This window comes from Lemur catta, chromosome 5 (assembly GCF_020740605.2).
Source record: "Lemur catta isolate mLemCat1 chromosome 5, mLemCat1.pri, whole genome shotgun sequence".
In the NCBI taxonomy this organism is placed as follows: Eukaryota; Metazoa; Chordata; class Mammalia; order Primates; family Lemuridae; genus Lemur; species Lemur catta.
In genome coordinates, this window is record NC_059132.1 from 6,462,133 (window position 1) to 6,481,535 (window position 19,403).

Genomic DNA, 19,403 nt, shown 5'->3' on the forward strand with positions numbered 1-19,403 from the left:
GCTTTTTTTTCTTTTGGTAACAGCAATAACTCATGACCTTTGAAAGTCACAATCAAGTACTGTGTTAGGATCAATGCATTAGTGTTTATATGATTTCCTCACACAAAAAGCACTGTATAAGCCCTAGTATCTTTTATTATTTCCAGAGTGTATAATACCTCTGAAAAGCTCAAAATATACAAGTGGAAAATTTCAACTTTTTCCATTTTACAGTCAGGCACATTATTTACCACTGATGAGGGGGGAAATATGGGGAAGCTTTAAAAATTAACACTGAATCTGTTTTGTGACTTTTTGTTCCTAATTCTTGCTGCAGGGAAAGGAAGAACAAACTTTTGTAGCCTCAAGTCAGTGAACTGAAATATTTCCCTTCCACTGGAACCAAGGGAAAAACCCTAACTATTCAAATCTCTTTCAGGATTGTCTAAGTAGGCTAAAATAGATTTCAATTAAAGATTACAATTAATTAAGCAAGCTCTTTCTTCTCTTTGCAGTAACTCAGAGTTCAGCAACAAAGAATTAAACATCTTCTCTTAACAAAAAGCCAAACAAGAAAATATATCAAGGTAGCAATATACAGCTTCCTTTGCCAACCCCACAAAAACAACACTGTGCATAGGTGGGTTCTTACCAAGAGGGTGTGTTATACATAAAAGACAAGTAAAAACAGACAAAAAAGGGCAAACACCTATGCCCTGACACCTGGGAGGAAACTGCTCTTTCCCCTCTTCTTCATGAATACACCTTGCCATACACATTAACACAATCTGATGAACTTCTTTCACTGTACTAAATATTACACTGATTATAATGTGGCCAGCCCAGATAATTTAACTGATAATCTTTGTCTTCAGTAGTAACTTGATCCTTTGTAAAAACCTTACTCATATATTTACTGGAAAGACAGCCCGCATTCATGCAAAATAAAGATTAATTCTAGGTCTTTTACTATAGAACTCTTCATGTCTAAAATGTTCCTTTTTTTGAGACAGGGTCTCACTCTGCTGCCCAGGCTAGAGTGCAATTGCATCATCATAGCTCACCGCAACCTCAAATTCCTGGGCTCAAGCGATCCTCCAACCTCAGCCTCCTGAGTAGCTAGGACTACAGGCATACACGACCATGCCTGGCTAACTTTTCTATTTTTTCGTAGAGACAGGGTCTCACTATGTTGATCAGGCTGGTTTTGAACTCTTGGCCTCTAGCAATCTTCCTGCCTCGGCCTCCCAAAGTGCTGGAATTACAGGCATGAGCCACCATCTCTGGCCTAAAATGTTCTTATTAGATCTAGCAGACAGGTGCTATTTCTGAAAAAACTGTGGTTTATAGAATATTTTTCTCAGAACTCATGTGAGTATTTAAGAAGAGTTGTTTTGAATTGTATTAAGTCTCAGTGATACCATATAAAAAGCATTATAAAACAGCATCTAAGAGATTACCAAATTATGTCATTACATGTATGATTTTACTACGTCTTTTAGTCATGGAAATAATTATCAGAGTAAAATATACATTTTTAAATAGCATTGATTCAGCCAATGAGTACTATTCTCAAATAATAGGTCATCAGACATCATCTTTATTAGCGTCTGGGAAAATTTCAAAGCTAAGATTAGAGGTCAAGTCATTACTTATGTGGCCTTTAAAAATAAAGTATCTGAAGAGATACTAAATCCCTTGAGCAGAAAATAAAATTACTAGAAAGCAAGAATACTCAACAACAAAAACATGTTTTTCCATGGCCGCACATCCCTTGAGGTAGCTATATTGGACTGTGCCAACTTCAAAGGCCAGAGTCCACCAAAGCTGGCCAGCCTAAGCCTAAGGACATCTCAGCCACGCAAGTTTTAAATAAGGATGAGTGCTGGGTAAACTCAAATGTTTACCTTAAAGAGTAGTTACATAGTCAACATTCAAACATAAAAACTATGAAAAGGTTGGTTTCGTCCTCAATTCAAAAAATGGCAAAGATAGGTTGCATGGAGATTGGAAAGGGCTCCAAGAAACATATGATTTCTGAAAAAAGTCTTTGGAAAACATCTATTGTTTAAAAAGGCACTGAATTATCAGATGCTATTTTGAAGAGAAAGGATATACCATGATAATGAGTCTTATTATCATAAATATTACATACAGTTTCTCAAAGTAGAGAATCTCACAGAGATCCTGCCTGTTTATGGAAAGGATTCTGGAGTTCAAAATGTACCACAAAGGAAAAATAAACATGAAGAGGGAAAGTATTCTCATGTGACAAATGATATGTAGGTAATGTGTTTACAATATTCAGGATTATATGTCTGGACTAGAGTTGCTGCTTTGTAAAAAGCCTCTTCTTAAACCTGGAAATCAATGCCATGTGGCTCCACACTGTCCATTCTCTAGGGACTCGGAACCTGCTGTTTTACTTCCTCATTTATGTGTAATTATGCCATCTAAAAAACATAATTCTCTGATGGCTTTTGGTTTGGATTATTTGAGAAATATTAGATGCTGTGTTCTGAATTGTCCTGCAGGCTGGTACATGACTTCCACTTTCTTACAACTCAGCATAAGTCAAAAGTGTTGTTCACCTGCCCAAACACAATCTAGGATCAGTGGCAATGTTGTCTTCCAAAATATGGTCACCTAGACATATGCTATTCATGGACAACAAAATGCTTGTGACAGTGCACTTTGTGTGGGTGGGAAATTTTTACAGGATGTCCGAAAACATATCCTAATAGCATTTAGGTTTCAGGGCCTCCATAAATTCAGCAGCACAGAAAAGACTGAATAAGAATGAGCCTATCTTGCTTCTTTGCCTTGCTCCACTGGTGATAAAAGCTACTTGCACATCTACACAAAAATCTACGTGCAAAAAATTTTTACTTCATAATTTTTTAACAAGGAAAAAAGTAGAAATAACCTAAATCCCTTAGTGGGAAGCAATTAAAAAATTATGGCACTTCCACATTGTGGAATGCTCAGTGAGCTAGACACTTATGTTGTTGGCATAATGAAGAGGAGAAATTCTGAACAGTTCTCCTGATTAAAAAGCAAAAAAAAAAAAAAAAGTTTTTAACATTTTGCTGAGCTGACACAAAGGAAAGATTCCACAAAAGCCCAACATGAAGTGAAACTGGGAATTTAGGAATGTAAGAAAGCAATAAATTGGCTTTTGCCCTAAGAGTTTCTGCTGAATCCTGGTGACCTTAAGCATCCACACTGGCACAGAAACAGGACATAAAACAGGAGATAAAACCAAACCAAGGAGCCAGCCAGGAGCACTGGAGCAGTGGCACATGCCTATAGTCTATAGTCTCAGTTACTCAGAAGGCTGAGGCAGGAGGATTGCTTGAGCCCAGAAGTTCATGTCCAGCCTGGGCAACATAGCAAGACTCCATCTCTAAAAAAAAAAAAAAAAAAAACAAACAAAAGAAAAAGAAAAGGGGCCATCAAAAGTAGGATGCTCTTAGGAGAATCTTCTATTAAAGCCAGGTTCCCATAGGGTTCCACCATCATTCTAAGGGTGAAGAAATAAACTTACCTCTCAGTAGAGCACAATAAAAGAAGCTTTATCTGTACCTTAGTAGTGAATAGAATGAAAAAACAAAAATCTCCCCAAGAATGTATAAGCACAAACTTTTTTTTTTTTGAGGCAGAAGCTTGCTCTGTCACCTGGGCTAGAGTGCCATGGCGTCAGCTTAGCTCACAGCAAGCTCAAACTCCTGGGCTCAAGTAATTCTCCTGCCTCAGCCTCCTGAGTAGCTGGGACTACAGCCACACAACACCACACCCAGCTAATTTTTCTATTTTTAGTAGAGACAGGGTCTCTCTCTTGCTCAGGCTGGTCTCAAACTCCTGAGCTCAAGCAATCCTCCTGCCTTGGCCTCCCAGAGGGCTAGGAGTACAGGCGTGAGCCACTGAGCCCGACCCACAAACTCTTAAATGCAACCAACTATATGGCCCAGGAAATTTCAAGCACAGAATTTAATTTAAAGTGCTCCTAGTTAGATGGTGGGCAAAATTCAAGTAAACTGAAAGATACTTAATCAAAACATAAAGAGAAAAAAAGGTATAAAAAATTATAAACTTAGCACTTTGGGAGGCCAAGGCAGGAGGATCGCTTGAGGTGAGGAGTTCAAGACCAACCTGACCAAGAGTGAGACCCTGTCTCTACAAAAAAATGGAAAAATCAGCTAGGCATGGCTGCAGACGCCTGTAGTCCCAGCTATTCAGGAGGCTGAGGCAAGAGCATTGCTTGAGCCCAGGAGTTTGAGGTTGCAGTGAGCTATGATGATGCAACTGCACTCTAGCTGGGGCGACAGAGCAAGACCCTGTCTCAAAAAAAAAAAAAAAAAAAACACTAAACAAAAAAATTGAATACAGCATTAAGACCTAAAAGACAAAATCAAGTGTTCTAATACATGTGTAATTATAGACCCAAAAGGAGAAAAGACAGAGAATGGGGCAGAAAAAGGATCTGAAGAGATAATGAACAAGAATTTTCCAAAGCAACAAAAACCACCAAAGCACAGTTCCAAGACACTCACGCAAAACAAATACCAAAACCAAAAAGCTCTAGATATGGCATAATCGAACTACTAAAAACCAAAAATGAAGAAAAAAAATCTTGAAGGCAGCCAGAGAAACAAAAATAAGAATTACAGCCAACTCCTTGTCACAAATTATGCAAGGAAGACAATACTGGTGTGACATTTTCAAAGCACTGAAAGAAAAACGCTATTAACCCAGCATTATATACACAGTGAAATTATCTTCCAAAAATGAAGGAGAAATCCAAACAACAAAAGCTGAGGTGTTTATTCTGGCAAACATACACCATAAGGAAGGTTAAAGGTAGTACTTCCATCAGAAGGAGTATGATAACACATGGCAACTTACAAAGAAATGGAAAGCACTGGAAATAGTACGAATTAAAATAAATAGGCATGTCTGTCTTATAATGACAATACGAAATATCATTCTAAAATATGCTGTCTAAAGAGGGTTTGGCAAACTATGGTTTGCAGACCAATCCACTAATGCTCATTTGTTTATATAATGACAATGACTGCTTTCTCACTACAATGGCAGAGTTAAGAGAGAGTTATGATAGAGTATTATATGGCCAGCAAAGCCAAAAATATTTATTATCTGGCCTATGACGAAAAAAGCTTGCCACTCTCTGATCTAAAGCAAAAGCAATAGCAAGAGCAATACACTGTAGGCTTAATAACATATGTAAAATGTATAATCATCTTTTGTTTGATAAAACAAAAGATGAGAGGGAGGGATTTCACATATACTAATAAAATGTGATATATTTAAAGATAGATTATGATAGATTAAAAACATATATTGTAAAACATAAGACAACCACTACATTAAAAAAATTTTAAGAGCAATACCTACTAAGTCAAAAGATAAAACAGAACCATAAAAAATACTCAATCCAAAAGAAGGCAGGAAAAGAAGAACAAAGGAATAAGGAATAAATGAGGCCAGGCGCAATGGCTCATACCTGTAATCCTAGCACCTTGGGAGGTGACTCAACTATATACAGCCAACAAGAAATCTACTTTAAATTAAAAAACATAAATAGGTTAAAAGTAAAAACATGATCACACCTACTAGGATGGCAATAATCAAAAAGATGTAATAACAAGTGTCGAAGAGAATATGGAGAAATTGGAACCCTCATACATTGCTGGCAGGAATGTAAAATGGTACAGCTGCTATGGAAAACATTCTGGCAGTTCCTCAAAAGGTTAAACATAGTTGCCATAAGACCCAGCAATTCTACTCCAAGGAATACAGCCAATTGAAATGAAAATGTATGTCCACACATTTTACTGTATATGTTACACCTCAGTAATGTTGATTTAAGAAAGACAATTGGTACTATGGTACACCAGATGATGAGAGGTGCCATGGAGAAAAATAAAGCCAACGAGAGGCAAATAAATGAGGGTGTGGGTATGTGCATAATTTTAAGTAGGATGGTCATAAAAGGCCTCACTGCCTTTTTATTAATGACCTGAAAGAAGAGAAGGAGTAAGCCATGGAGCTATCTGGAAGAAGCCTTCAGGAACAGAGACCACTGCTGATCTTGGTCTTTATCACTGATAAAATGGGAAGTCATCTGAAGATTTTGACTAGAGGGATCTGACTTATGTTTTAAAAGGATCACTCTGGCTGATCAGTTGAAAACAGGCCATAAAGTTATAAGGACAAAAGCAAGGAGCCCAGTTAGGAGGCAAATGCTATAATCCAATGGTAGCTTAGACCAGGCCAGCGGTTAGAAGTGTTCAGATTCTGGACAAATTTAAAGATAGTGTCAATAGTATTTGCTAACAAACTGAATGTAAGATTGAAAGAGAAGAACCAAAGATGACTCCAAGATCTGGAAGAACTGGAAGGATGGAAAAGCCATTTACTGAAATGAAGACTGACGGAGGCGATGATTTATTTACAAAAAACAAGAATTTTATTTTGGCCAAGGTAATTTTGAGATGCCTATTAGACCACAAATGGAGATGTAGAGTAGGTAATTGGACGTACAATTTTGGAGTTCAGGGAAGGGGTCTAAGCTAAAGAGAAATATCTGGGAGTTGTCAGTATATAAAAAGGCATTTAAAAAGATAAGCCTGGATGAGATCATTAAAAGACTAAGTATGTATAGACAAGAGAAGAGAAAAAAATCCAAGGGCTAAGCCCAAGGTCAATCTAATATTTACAAATGTGACAGAAAAGAAATAGTAAAGGAGACGAAGAAGGAATGGCCAGTGAGGTAGGAGGAAAACCAAGAGGCGGTATCCTGAAAGCCAAGGGAAGAAAGTGCTTCAAGGAAGAAAGAGCAACTGGACTAAATACTACTGATAGGTCAGATGAGGATGAGAACTCATTGGAATTATTAGAGAATCACAGTCCCTTCTGGAATCCAATCCCATATAAATGTCCTTTGCTCTACATGAGTGACACACACTGCTAAGTTCAATTCGTAATAATTAAAAATCACTCTCTATTTTTAAATCAAAACTGCTACTCCTGAAATGGAACCAGTAGTATGTGAATCTATTTTAAACATGATGTTTATTTTGGGTTACTATTTGGTATTCTAAGTATCTGGTAAATAATCATCTCTGATGTTTACCACTTTTACTCTGGCCTCATCAAACCCCAAACAATTCCACATATAAGCACTGAACTATTCTACAACTTTTTCCCAAGATGTGATCTTTATTTTACTAGTAGACTGAAATATAACATTGGGTAAAATATAACAACTGGACAGTAAAAGATTAACATCCAATGAGTATTGAAGGACATGTACAGAAGAGAAAACAACTGGTACAAAAGCAGAAAGTCACAGAGAAATATAAATATACTTTGGCACAAATGCAAAAGTCTCAGTCAGACACACACATACAGGATGCATATTGTGGTCCAAATCTTTTTACTCTGAGCCAACATAAAAGGTTGGGCTTAGGGCAGTCATGCTCTTATCTATTTAAGGATACATTTTTAATACTAGTCTCCGGTTGCTGTGCAAATTTTGATATCAGAATATTTCAAGTCCTCTTCAAAGCCAAAAGAATATTGTCTTCCAAGTAATCTGGTCCATTTCAAGGTAATAGATCTTCCTCAAAACAAGAGTTGGTAATAGCAGTTTCTGGGCAGGACAAGGAGATAACATTCTCCCAGACATGTCCATTTAAATTTAAATTCTAAAAATAAAATGAGCATACACTCTCCACAAAAGCACAGGCACTAATGGTGCATTTAACACACTACAATCCTAATTACTCCATCAGGGTAAAAAATATTTGCAGTTCACAGCAATTCCTGATATAAGAAGAAAGAAAGAAAAGAATACCATACTAGTAAGCCTACTAATAATTACCAAGTACGTGTTCATATATTAATATATGGACTGACTCTCACCTTTTAGGTCAATATTTCTCTGAGCTCCTTTTTGGATATTTCATTAAGATTATGTTCCTGGACATGAACATTTCAGTCCTCGCTCTCAGATTAGATAGCAAGTTGTTCCCAAATTTGCCACTATGAGATAAATGGCAGCTAAACTCAGAAAATTATTGGTACAGCTTAAAACTGACTGTTTTCTTTTCGGAGAAATTCAGCTAGTTAAATCAGTCATAGCACACAATTCCTCAGTGACAAAGTAACACAATTCAAGATTGCTGCTACCTTTATTTTTATTTACACAGAAGCAGCAAGTAAATGGCACTTTTCACCCTTCCCCCAATTAAATACATTGATTCTTGGTTAATCAATGAGGATATGCTGTAGTATCCTGTTGTGTTGTTAAATAACTGCTACTTTCACGCAACAAAGGCAGATTTTACTTAATCCTTTGTTTAAAAAAAGCCATATCTTTTGATGTCAGGAATGCAGAAGTAAAGTCCTCCAAGTAACTAAATGAATCAATTACATTTATGTTTTTTAAACATGTTCAAAGCCTAAAATAAGTAACCCCATAACAAGGACACGTTAAATAAAAATCTTATTTTAGCATGTCTGTACTCTCCAAGATAACAGACTTTTTCTCCCTTTTTTTAACAACAGACTTCTAATTAGCACAACATTTTCAAAATTTATTTCCTGTGTTGCAGTGAGAATGTTTGGATTCTGGGGGATATGGGAGGGAAGAAGGGAAAGAATTATTAAAAAGTACTTGTCTGCAGAAGAAACACGACTATGTAATTCTTACGCACATGTTTGTTAACTTCCCTGGCATAAAAACAGTGATGTCATTCTAGACAGCAAAGTTATAATGAACACCAAGTTTTTAAATCATTGACAATTTAAGGAAATTAAGATTACTCAAAAATCTCCTCTCCCCAGAGCACTACATCTATGGAAGAGAAGAGTGTGTCCATCTGGGGTTATATACATATTTGACGTCAACAAAACTGAAGTCATTTTTCCCTGCACAACAGGAAAAGTTGTTGTTTTTCTCCCTTAGAACTCTGGGCAATGAAAGCCATGACTTTAAATGGCTCTGTATAAAAACACAAGAAGGGTGGGTCATATTCTATTAGTAAAAGCAGCTGAAGACCAAGAACTTCTCTTCCTTCTAAAGTAAAATTTAAAAAATTAAAAAAAAAAAAAATCTCTTCTTACCTTTGACAATTATTTTATCTTTGCTTCATTTTCTCTACTCTTTAATATCTTAAAGAGGGTATAAAAGGAATTTGTAAATTTGCATTTGCAATGTGGCTCTTAAAAGTAATCTCACACATTATTTTACTTTTTTTCATCTTGTATGCACTAAATAAAATATCTAAACTTGATTCTGGTGAAAGCAACAATATAAACTATTTTTACTATAGTATCAACAGTGTTTATCAACAATATCAAGAATATTTACTACATCAAAATTTTTATTTTATTTCCTAATCTTACTTTGCCACTGAAGGAATAAAATATAGTAAGACTATATCTTCAGTTTTAAAATTACCTCGAATTAATTGGAAGACCAATTCTACAGCTACATGAAATTGCAAAACAGTTGCAAAACTTGAAGCACCATGACCATATATCCCTTTCAATTAATATTTAAATAACTAAACTTGGAGAAACTGCAAATATTTCATTCTGCCTTTACTAAATGGCATGATTCAAATTACAGGTCAACATCCAAACTAACAAATAAGATCAAAACAAAACCAACATAAATTTTAAACAAAGGGCATTTCAACCAAGCTGTCATGAAGAGTTCAGATTTCTATATCCCAATTAGTTGAAAAATTTCTTAACTATTTAGATTTTTAAAATTTGTTACCCATCAGGAATACATCTACTGTTTTACTTTCTACCTGTGCTGCTTTTATCTTAACTTTTATGCTTCTGGATCTTTCAACCATTAGAGATCAACCGTTAAATTACTTCAACAAGTAGAAATAGCAACACTGCTCCCAAACAGCAATTTCTGCATTGCTAGACACTTATCTAGTTGGCAGATTTATACCATTGTTCATTCTTAGTTCCTTAAATGTAAAAAAATACCCACAGAATGGTAGCATACCTCTAAATTAGTTTAAATATGCTACAAAGTTATTTTTAGTTAGGTTCAAGTTTTTTAAAGGCACTAATCATTCTTCTCAAAGGCTAATCTACTCAAGTTCCTTCTATATTAGAAAAATAAAAAGCTCATTTGTCTCTTTTGGAAAGAAGAAATATTATTTAACATCAAGCAAAAAGCATATTAGAATGATAGACCTGACATCAAATCAGGGTCAGGATCATACCTACTGTTAATAAATAAGTTTTACATTTATTCTAATGATGGTCCTTTCAAACACTAGCATGGTTAAATGTCATTCATGTGCACTTTCGAATGTAATTCTTATTTTAAAAATACTCTTATGCTCTACTATGCAAAGTAAAAAGAAAACTCCCACAAGCAATTATAAACTCATTCTTATCCATGAAAAAAAATACAAGAAATGTCACATAACATTTATTTGAGATCTGTCCATTCCCTCTGTGCATGCTAGAAAGATGCAAAGACAAACACTTCCAAATATTCAGACAGATCATTCCACAGTTGTAACTTTCATCATAGTTCTCAAAGCAGTATGGTGAGGTCAGCTCACAAACAGCTTAAGTAGCAAAACTAGAAATTGGTGGTAGTAGTATCAGGCTACATAACAGCCTCTCCAAAGAATATGAAGTAAGAGAACTAAAATGTGCTGGCAATATGCCAAAAGACTGGATGGAATATAGCTTTGAACATGGAATACTCAGAGCTTACAGTATATTGCAATTCATCATCACTTACCCTGTAGCTTGACTTTCCTTGTTTTAAACCAAAAATAGCCACGTATAAGAGGTATTTAACACCACCAAATCTCTCCACAGTTATGAGCTGAAAGGCATCTGGACTTGCAATGATTTAACTAAACACATACCCTAAAAAGAAAAATCTAATTTTCATTCTATGTGAAGATGACGAAGGTAAAATAGATACAGTTATATTGATATTATTCTGCATAGAACAGCCTTTATTCTCCAAGGATTACACTACTCTCAGCATAATTCTAAAGGTTTGAGCTTTCTATATGGTCAGTTCGGACTGAGTATCCCTGCAACTGGCTGGCATTCAGAATTAGTCAACCTCTGCAATACAGTCAATAAAGAATTTTGTCAGATCAAAGGACACAATTTTGGTCAGAAACAATTTCTTTGATCTTAGTCAAAATGTTATTTTTATAATTTAATCTTGACTGAATCATATATTAAAATACAATAATGAACTCTAATTCTTAAGTCTCTGGCACTTTCTATTTTTTCTAAAGAACCAAAAGAAAATGCAGTTATTTGTTATTTTAGGCAAGAGAAAGAATCAGATTAAGTTCAAATCAACAAACATTTATTTAACACCTATTTTATGCCAGACATTATACTGAGAAATGAGGAAACAAAGATAATACATGTACATGGTCCCACAGAGCTGACAATCTTGCTGGGGAGACTGACCCATTTAAAACACACCTACACACTCAACATGCTCTACTATTTGTAGGAATAAAAACCCTGGTAGCACCAAGGAAAGAGTGAATGAGTCTGACGCAGGGACTGGAAAAATCTTCAGAGGCAAAGTAAGATTTTAGCTGTCTTGAAGGTTGAGAATTTCACAAGGGAAAGAGGGACATTGCCAGCCAAGGACAGATGAACAAAAGCAAAAAGGCACAAAAATACGGCATGTGTCAGGAAATCCTATGTGGCAAGGGTCAGGATAATAATTTCTGGTACATGTGCTACTACTCTTCTACCTCCACCCTGTGACAGACATCACTAATCAATTAAAGCATGTTTAAAGCCCATATGAAACTTCAAAATTCTTTTCAACAGATAACACATAACCAGTAAAAGGAGGTAAGTCCATTAGATGAAATGTACATGCTATCCTGAGACTGGAAAAAGAAAGTGGCGGAATCTGAGGCTAGAAGAATAAATTAAGAGCAGATTATGAATAACTAAAATGCTAGGCCAAGGAGTTTAGATTTTATCTTTGTGTACAACAGAGGATGAACAAAGGATTTTATGAAGAATACTGATGGGATCAATTCTGGCAATGTGTGAAGAATAGATTTGAACAGACAGAAGGAAAGCAAGAAAAAAAGAACAGTTAAGATGCTATTGTATTAATAAGAGTCCAGGCACAAACAATGAGGCCTTAATTTCAGCAATGAAAAAATCTACAGCAGGTTCTAAAACAAAAATAGTCTGGGATTTTCTAATCTGTGGTTTTAAAACAAAAATTTGAGGAAAATTTGTATTCTAATCAAAATTCCCAAGTAATACTCGAAAAGGAAAAGACAAGACAAATTAAGGTAAAGACTAGAATTAAAGAAGTGAATCACAATGATACCCAAAATTACTCAAGACTATAAATTCAGAAATAGATATTTCAGGTTTAGCATCAAGAAAGAGAACATCCTCATGACCAGACTAATACTCAGCAAGTCTTTTCTTCCTCTCAGGGCACTAATACTCTAGCCAAACAACAAACGCTATTCACCTTACATGCCCCTACAATACAGGGCCAAACGCACACTCCCAGTGAGATGCAGAAAGCACAAAAGTCAAACTTAAAACCAAAGTTTGAAATCATGTAGGAGCCCAACTTTATCTAAACATTTAAAACTACACATTTCTTTTAAGAAATTCTTTGTGTGGAATACAACCTATCTGTAGCACTTTGGACAGTATATAAAAAAAGCAACTCTCCTATCACTTCTGCAGAACATTTAATAAATGCAATTATCCTAATTAAAAATAAAAACTTCATTGTAGCTCAAAAGGCCAAAGATAGTGAAAGAGTTTTTCTATTTTGAAAAAGAGATTCTTTAGCTGCTGCAAACAAAGGCTAGTGTAGTGATGTGAAATCCAAGTACAACATGTTAACAGGCACGTTAGAAAAGCCAGCATTACTGTTTTAAGACCTAAGGATATTCACATTAAGGATAAAATTATCCTGTAGTGAATGCCAACAATGTACTTCATACTACATAGACACATACTCAAAGCTTCCACTTTGCTCTCATCCCAATTCTTTTGCGGCCCAGTAACAAACTCTCAAACTGGGATTCTCATCCTCTTAAAACAAGCTAAAATGAAAAATATGAACTTGGACTTAAAATTAGTAATATTGTTCATTCTGAGAAACCAAATCAGATGAACAGTTTACCATAATCTATCTCTTATCCAGAAAGATACAGTCAGTCATGAGCACAGTCTACTTCTCATGATGGCAGTCCAAAGCCATTATTAAATTTTACATGTTATGTTTCTTTCAAATCAATCACAAAACAAGTCATCCCAAGACTGAGGTCAAATTCCATTCTAACTAAAAGAACTCCAAATTTGAAGTAATGATCCACTTACTAAGTAATATTCAAAGATCAAATTCCAGAGAAATCTTCCTCTTGTACCTCCCCCCACTTAAAAAAAAATCAGTCTTCTACTTTAGCTCACTGTAATGGAATGTGACCTGTACTTAAGGGCTTTTCCATTCTTTTTTTTCTGCTTAGAGAATAGGAAGCAGACCTATTCTGTCTCATAAGGATAATGTTTTTTTAAAAGAAAAAAAGTGAAATGTAGGTGGTTAATTGTATAATATTAATTAAAACAAACAAAAAGTAAACAGGTTTACTAGATTTCTCACATAGGAGTTGTCCTCCTATCAGAATAATATATGACACTTAGAATGAGTGTATTTAAATGACAATTGAATCTTTATTTTTATTTTACAACACTGGTCAGACATCTAAAAGAGTTATGATTTGTATTACCCCTAATAAATTAGGTAGGGAAGATGAGGTTAAAACTAAGCCTACTCAAATAAATCTTCACATACAATACAAAATTATTATAAACATCCTCGCATGACAAATCATATTTTTATCATTGAAGTTACACCCTTAAGTAGAGAGAAGGGAGAAGTATTTAAGAAATGTACTTCAAAGTCTAAAATTAAACATTTATATCTGAGATTCAGTTCCTCATTTTTTAAAAAGGAAGGTATTTGACTAGATGATCTTTAAAATTATTTCTATGATACTTTAACTCAAGTTTTAAAATGAACAAATTCTGATTTAATTCAGACAAAAGATCTACCAAGATAATCTCATTAAGGATATATTTTACTTACATTCTTCCTACACCTTCATACATGTTAGTTTCATCTACCAAAGTCATAATCTCTGTATCTGTAAGATGTGCATGCTTTTTCGTTCTGTTTAGCTGTTCAATCTGTATGTCTGCAAGCTTCACCTTCTGTTGAGTGTCAATAACTTTGGCTTGAAGCTCTGTGAAGGCCTAATAAAAACAAGCCCATGATTTAGTAGGTAAAACATTTTACAGTAAACATTTAAGTCAAATCCAAATATATTAAAACAAAACATGCTAACCAGAGACAAAGTTGTGAAATTTACCAAAGCAAACATCAATAAGTCAATATAACTGTAAATGATCAAGTCACTATGCTAAATATTGAATTTCCTATGTCCTCAGAAGATGCAATCAATTTGAAGCAAAACAAATGCACATTAAGTAAGACCATATCAAGTAGCAAGTACTCAAGAAGTAATAAGAGCAATAAATGCAATAGTCAAGTGATGAAACCCAGAGATTCAATACAACCATAAAAGTAACAACTCATTACATTTATATTACACAACTAGTTTTCAAAGCACTTTCCCACATGAATTTGAAATGTTAACATGGGAATATTAATATGAGAACATTAATAAGGGATATAATAATAAATATCTCATTTACTCCTCTCAATAATCCTATGAGTTAGGGATGGCAGTTTCATCATCCACAATTTACTATTATAATTAAGTAACTAAATGAGTTAAGAGATAAAAGTAGCTTGCACAGGGTTGAGCAACTATTAGGTGGAAAGGCAAGTACTTTAATCCATTTCTTCTGACACCTTAGTTCAGAAATCTTTCCATTCTACTGTCTACAGTAATATTCATAATAAAAGTATTTTTTGGACAAAGACCAAAGAGAGAGAGAGAGAGAGAGAGAGAGAGAGAGAGATGAAAAGCACTGGCAGAAGAAATGCATCATGATTTTCATCCACAAATAACAGGCCAAATTTGACCCTTATGTACATTTACTTAAGATAAACACAGTTCTTGGGTACTCTTGTTGAAGTGCCTGGAATGACTTTCATATGCTGTCAAATTTATGCCTTAATAACAACATTTGTGACTGTAATACATAACAAAGGCTACTATATAACTTTTATTCTAACTTTGTTCTCACCCACCAGTGAGGTTTCAAAAGATTTAAGGAAGACGTGCCTGAAATTTCCTACTAGTTTCCACCCAAAAAAAAAGACTTTGTTTGCAAAGACATTAGAAGATAAAACCTTTAAACAAATTTTTTTTATTTAATTCATTTGGTTGTCAAAACTATTCAATTCAAGTCTGTAATCATTTTCTTAGTTTGCATTCATTGTCCACTTGTTTCTTAGCAACAAATTCAAACAGTACTGGGAGGTAAGTTCCTCCACAGCTGTACTCTTCTTAGCTTTCACTAAACCCTGACCTCAGTTTGAACTTTTAATAGAAAAAAGGTAAATTTTTAGAATGCACAATTTTGTTTTGAAATGTAAAATTCCAGGTATTATTTGATTGCTCTGTACAATTTGCTAAGGAGCGAGTATATTGTTAAAGCTAAGATATTACAGCATTAGCAAGCACCTCGTAAGGGCTAAATTTACAAGTTCCAAAACAAGAATGACAAAAAAGAAGACACAAACACATAATATCCTCAGGGTAATAACAAATGGCTTTATTAGGAAAAACTATTTCAGCTGTCCTGTTTCTCATGCACAGGTTGACTGGAGGCGGTCTTAAGATGTTGCTCACCTTAAGAACCTAAAGTAGTGGTCAAAAAAGTGTGAAGACAGAGAATATCGGATTCTAATCTCAACCTCTAACTGAGTCTTTTCTGGAACTGCTTCCTTTTCTAGAAAAGTATTATAGATTTAAACTAGATGAAACCTAGGATCCTTTCCAATCCGCCCCACCCCATCCCCCAAAGCATATGGTTTTGGGTATTAGTGGTGTTAGGATCATGATCATTCTCAGGTGGAAAAAATCCTTCTGAGTAACAACACATTTATAAGCACCTGTTTGAACGAGGAGCAATTCAATTCCATCTGATACCAACTTTATCTGGAAAACTTTACAGACTTTCTTTTGACAAGCATTCCAAAAAGGGAGGAATAGTGGGCCAAAGCCCTGAAATAACATTACTGTAACAACAGACGTCTGACTTTCTAAACCGTAGATACGGAAAACGTTCACGGTATGGAATAGAATAAATAACCTAAAAACAAAGGTTGGACTTGGAGTTTTCCAAAGCAAATGAGGAGGCAGAATAACATGCCTCAGGTCAGGCAAGGGGTCCGAAGAGGCTTCAGTCTGAAACGCTCTCTTCAGTTCTTACTATGAAACTGAGACCCTGAAGGCTACAAAAGCAAAGAAATGACTCTAGAGCTCAGAATGAGGGGACAGGCCCGCAGACTTACCCGACACAGCCCAAATGGCTCCAATTCTGCAAGAGCCGCTCGCCCCGCAACCCCTGCTTAAGGAGGCCTGGTCTGGCCTTAGGACTCTGGGAAGCCATTCCCTCGTCCCTTGGAGCCTCATTCTTTCTGCAAGACTCGAGCCTCACTCGACACTCTTTTCCACAGCCCCCCAGACCTCCAAAGAGAAGCCTCTGCCTGCTCAAGACCCTCTTTTACCTTTTTCAACTCCAGATCCACGGGGGCCGCCATCTTGATGCACTCTATGCGCCTGCGCGGTGGGAGATGGCCTGAAAGAGGTGGGGGAAGGGCGCGCCTCGATTTGAGCGCTGGCCTTTCTTCTGCGCCTGCGCAGGAGTCGTAGTCGCAACGCCCCGCACCGCCGCCGTCGCCGCCCCGCCCCGCTTCGCTCCGCTTCGTCTCGCGGGTCATCTTTGAAATACTCGGGTTTCCAATTCAGTCCGTCTTCCCCATGTGACGGATCAGGTCTAGCTTGCTCCTCCACATATTCCAGACACAGCCCAACGCTCAGATTTCGTATGTGGCTTTTAAGTAATTTGACAAATAGCTTAGTGTGTGCTGCTAAATTGAGATGCACGTAGATGAGGTCAAACCCTTATTAGTCGTTCAGTGCTTCATGCAGTCCTGTGCCGTCAGGGGTGAGCGAGAATAGGTCCCGAACCTCAGGCTTGCCAGTATGGAGAGAACCACTAGAAAATTTGTTTGTAATGCTCTTCCCAAGAAGAATTTAATTCTACTGCATGTTTCCTGAAGACCTAGACACAAAAGAGGTCAAATGATTTTGTTTAAAAAGAGCAAACAAACAGGTTTTCCGGGTCTCATCCCAAACTTTCTTACTTAGAATCTTTGAGAGTGGGGCTTTGAAAATTTGCACTTTTGCACACTTCCCAGTGACCGGATGATGCAAGTATCTTATGGACCACATTTCGAGAATCTCGGCCGTACAAGGACCTGGCATTTGAACCAGAAGGATAGATAATAATTGACTTTTGGAAATGGAAAAAAATGGATGTTTTACCTACTCTAAGAACTGTTAGAGAGGTAAAAGGGCAGGGAATTTGGAACCAGAAAGCTCTGGATTCAAGGCTTGGTCTACCTTCAGCCTAGGTATGGTTCCATTTACAAGCCGTGTGGCTTTGAGCAAGTCACTTATTCTTTTTTTTTTTTTTTTTTTTTTTTTTTACTTTTTTTAACTTCACTTCCCCTTGGCAAAGTAACCTAACGTATTCACAGGCTCCGGGGATCAGGACATGGAACACTTATTCTTGATGAGCTTCAGTCACCTCGTGTTTAATATGTCAGAAATAAATGAGATCAGGATGAAAAGCTCTAAGCACACAGTAGGTACTCAATATAATAGTTGATATAGTTAAGTTGATGTAGTTAGCATTGTCCTGTTTGTCTTTCAAAGTCCAGCAAATGGGCATCACATCCCCCATCACGAGTGTCAAAGATAATCTCTCCTCCGAACTCCCCTCAAGGCATCTGCTCCTCTGTCAAGGTACATAACACTTTCTACCTTTTCTTTCTTTCTTCTTCTTCTTTTTTTTTTTTTTAACATTTTCTTATTAGACTGCAAGCTCCTTGAAATCGAGTACTATGGAATAATGGTTCTCCCACCACTTATACTCAGAACACCTATCACAGTGCCTCACAGGGAAAGAATACAAAATAAATACTGGATATGAATAAATTATTCAGAAAAAAAAAATCACTCCTCCATAATTTTTTTTTTTTTTTTTTTTGAGACAGAGTCTCGCTTTGTTGCCCAGGCTAGAGTGAGTGCCGTGGCGTCAGCCTAGCTCACAGCAACCTCAAACTCCTGGGCTCAAGTGATCCTCCTGCCTCAGCCTCCCGAGTAGCTGGGACTACAGGCATGCGCCACCATGCCCAGCTAATTTTTTCTATATATATATTTTTTAGTTGTCCAGATAATTTATTTCTATTTTTTAGTAGAGACGGGGTCTCGCTCAGGCTGGTCTCGAACTCCTGACCTCGAGCGATCCACCGGCCTCGGCCTCCCAGAGGGCTAGGATTACAGGCGTGAGACACCGCGTCTGGCCTACTCCTCCTTATTTTGAAAAAGGAAAAAAAGAGGGTCTGATCCATAACTTCAGATTATCAAGGACCTTCTTAGAACTTCCTTATAGATGATCAATATATAATAACTAAATATTGAATTTCAAAGAAAGCCTCAGATACTTTCCTGTATATAATATTACTGTATATAGAAACAGTACTCAGAGATGTAGGGACTGTAAAAGTTAAGAGTGTGGACTAAGTGTCAGACAGCCAGAGTTCAAGTACTGATTATACTACTTAAAAGCAGTATGATTTTAGGCAAGAGCCTTCTTTCCATTTATTGGTCATCATTTCTCCTTGTATACTATTCCTTCCTCCTGATTTTAATTTCCTTCTTGACAAAGGAAATCCTTCAGTAGGTTCTTTCAGCAAGAGTCTCTGAGAAGTAAATTATCTTAGTCTTTGCGTTATGAGTTTAATTTTGCCCCCCGCAAAAAAGGTGTTCTGAAGTCCTAACCCCCAGTACCTGAGAATGTGCCCCTATTTGAAAACAGGGTTTTTACAGAGGTAATCAAGTTAAATGAGGTCATTAGGACGGGCCCTAATCCATTATGCCTGATGTCTTAATATAATAAAAAAGGGAAATTTGGTCCCAGAGATAGGTACACACAGAGGGAGGACTATGTGAAGAGACATATGGAGAAAACCATGTGAAGATTCAAGTTATGCTTCCACAGCCAAGGAGCATCTGGGGCTAACAGACTGGAAGAGGCAAGGAAGGATTCTACCCCTATAGGTT

General features: G+C 36.3%; 1 protein-coding gene across 1 annotated transcript in view; it reads right to left on the reverse strand.

Annotated features, from left to right (window-relative positions):
- The window catches only part of PFDN1 (prefoldin subunit 1), a 44,853-nt gene extending 27,998 nt beyond the window's left edge, over positions 1-16,855 (reverse strand). The window contains exons 1-2 of the mRNA XM_045550957.1: positions 16,781-16,855; positions 14,165-14,331 (exon numbers count right to left, since the gene is read on the reverse strand). Of these exons, the coding sequence (XP_045406913.1) occupies positions 14,165-14,331; positions 16,781-16,813 (200 nt within the window). The 5' untranslated portion in view covers positions 16,814-16,855. The remainder of the gene's footprint in view (positions 1-14,164; positions 14,332-16,780) is intronic.
- Between the last annotated feature and the right edge of the window lie 2,548 nt (positions 16,856-19,403).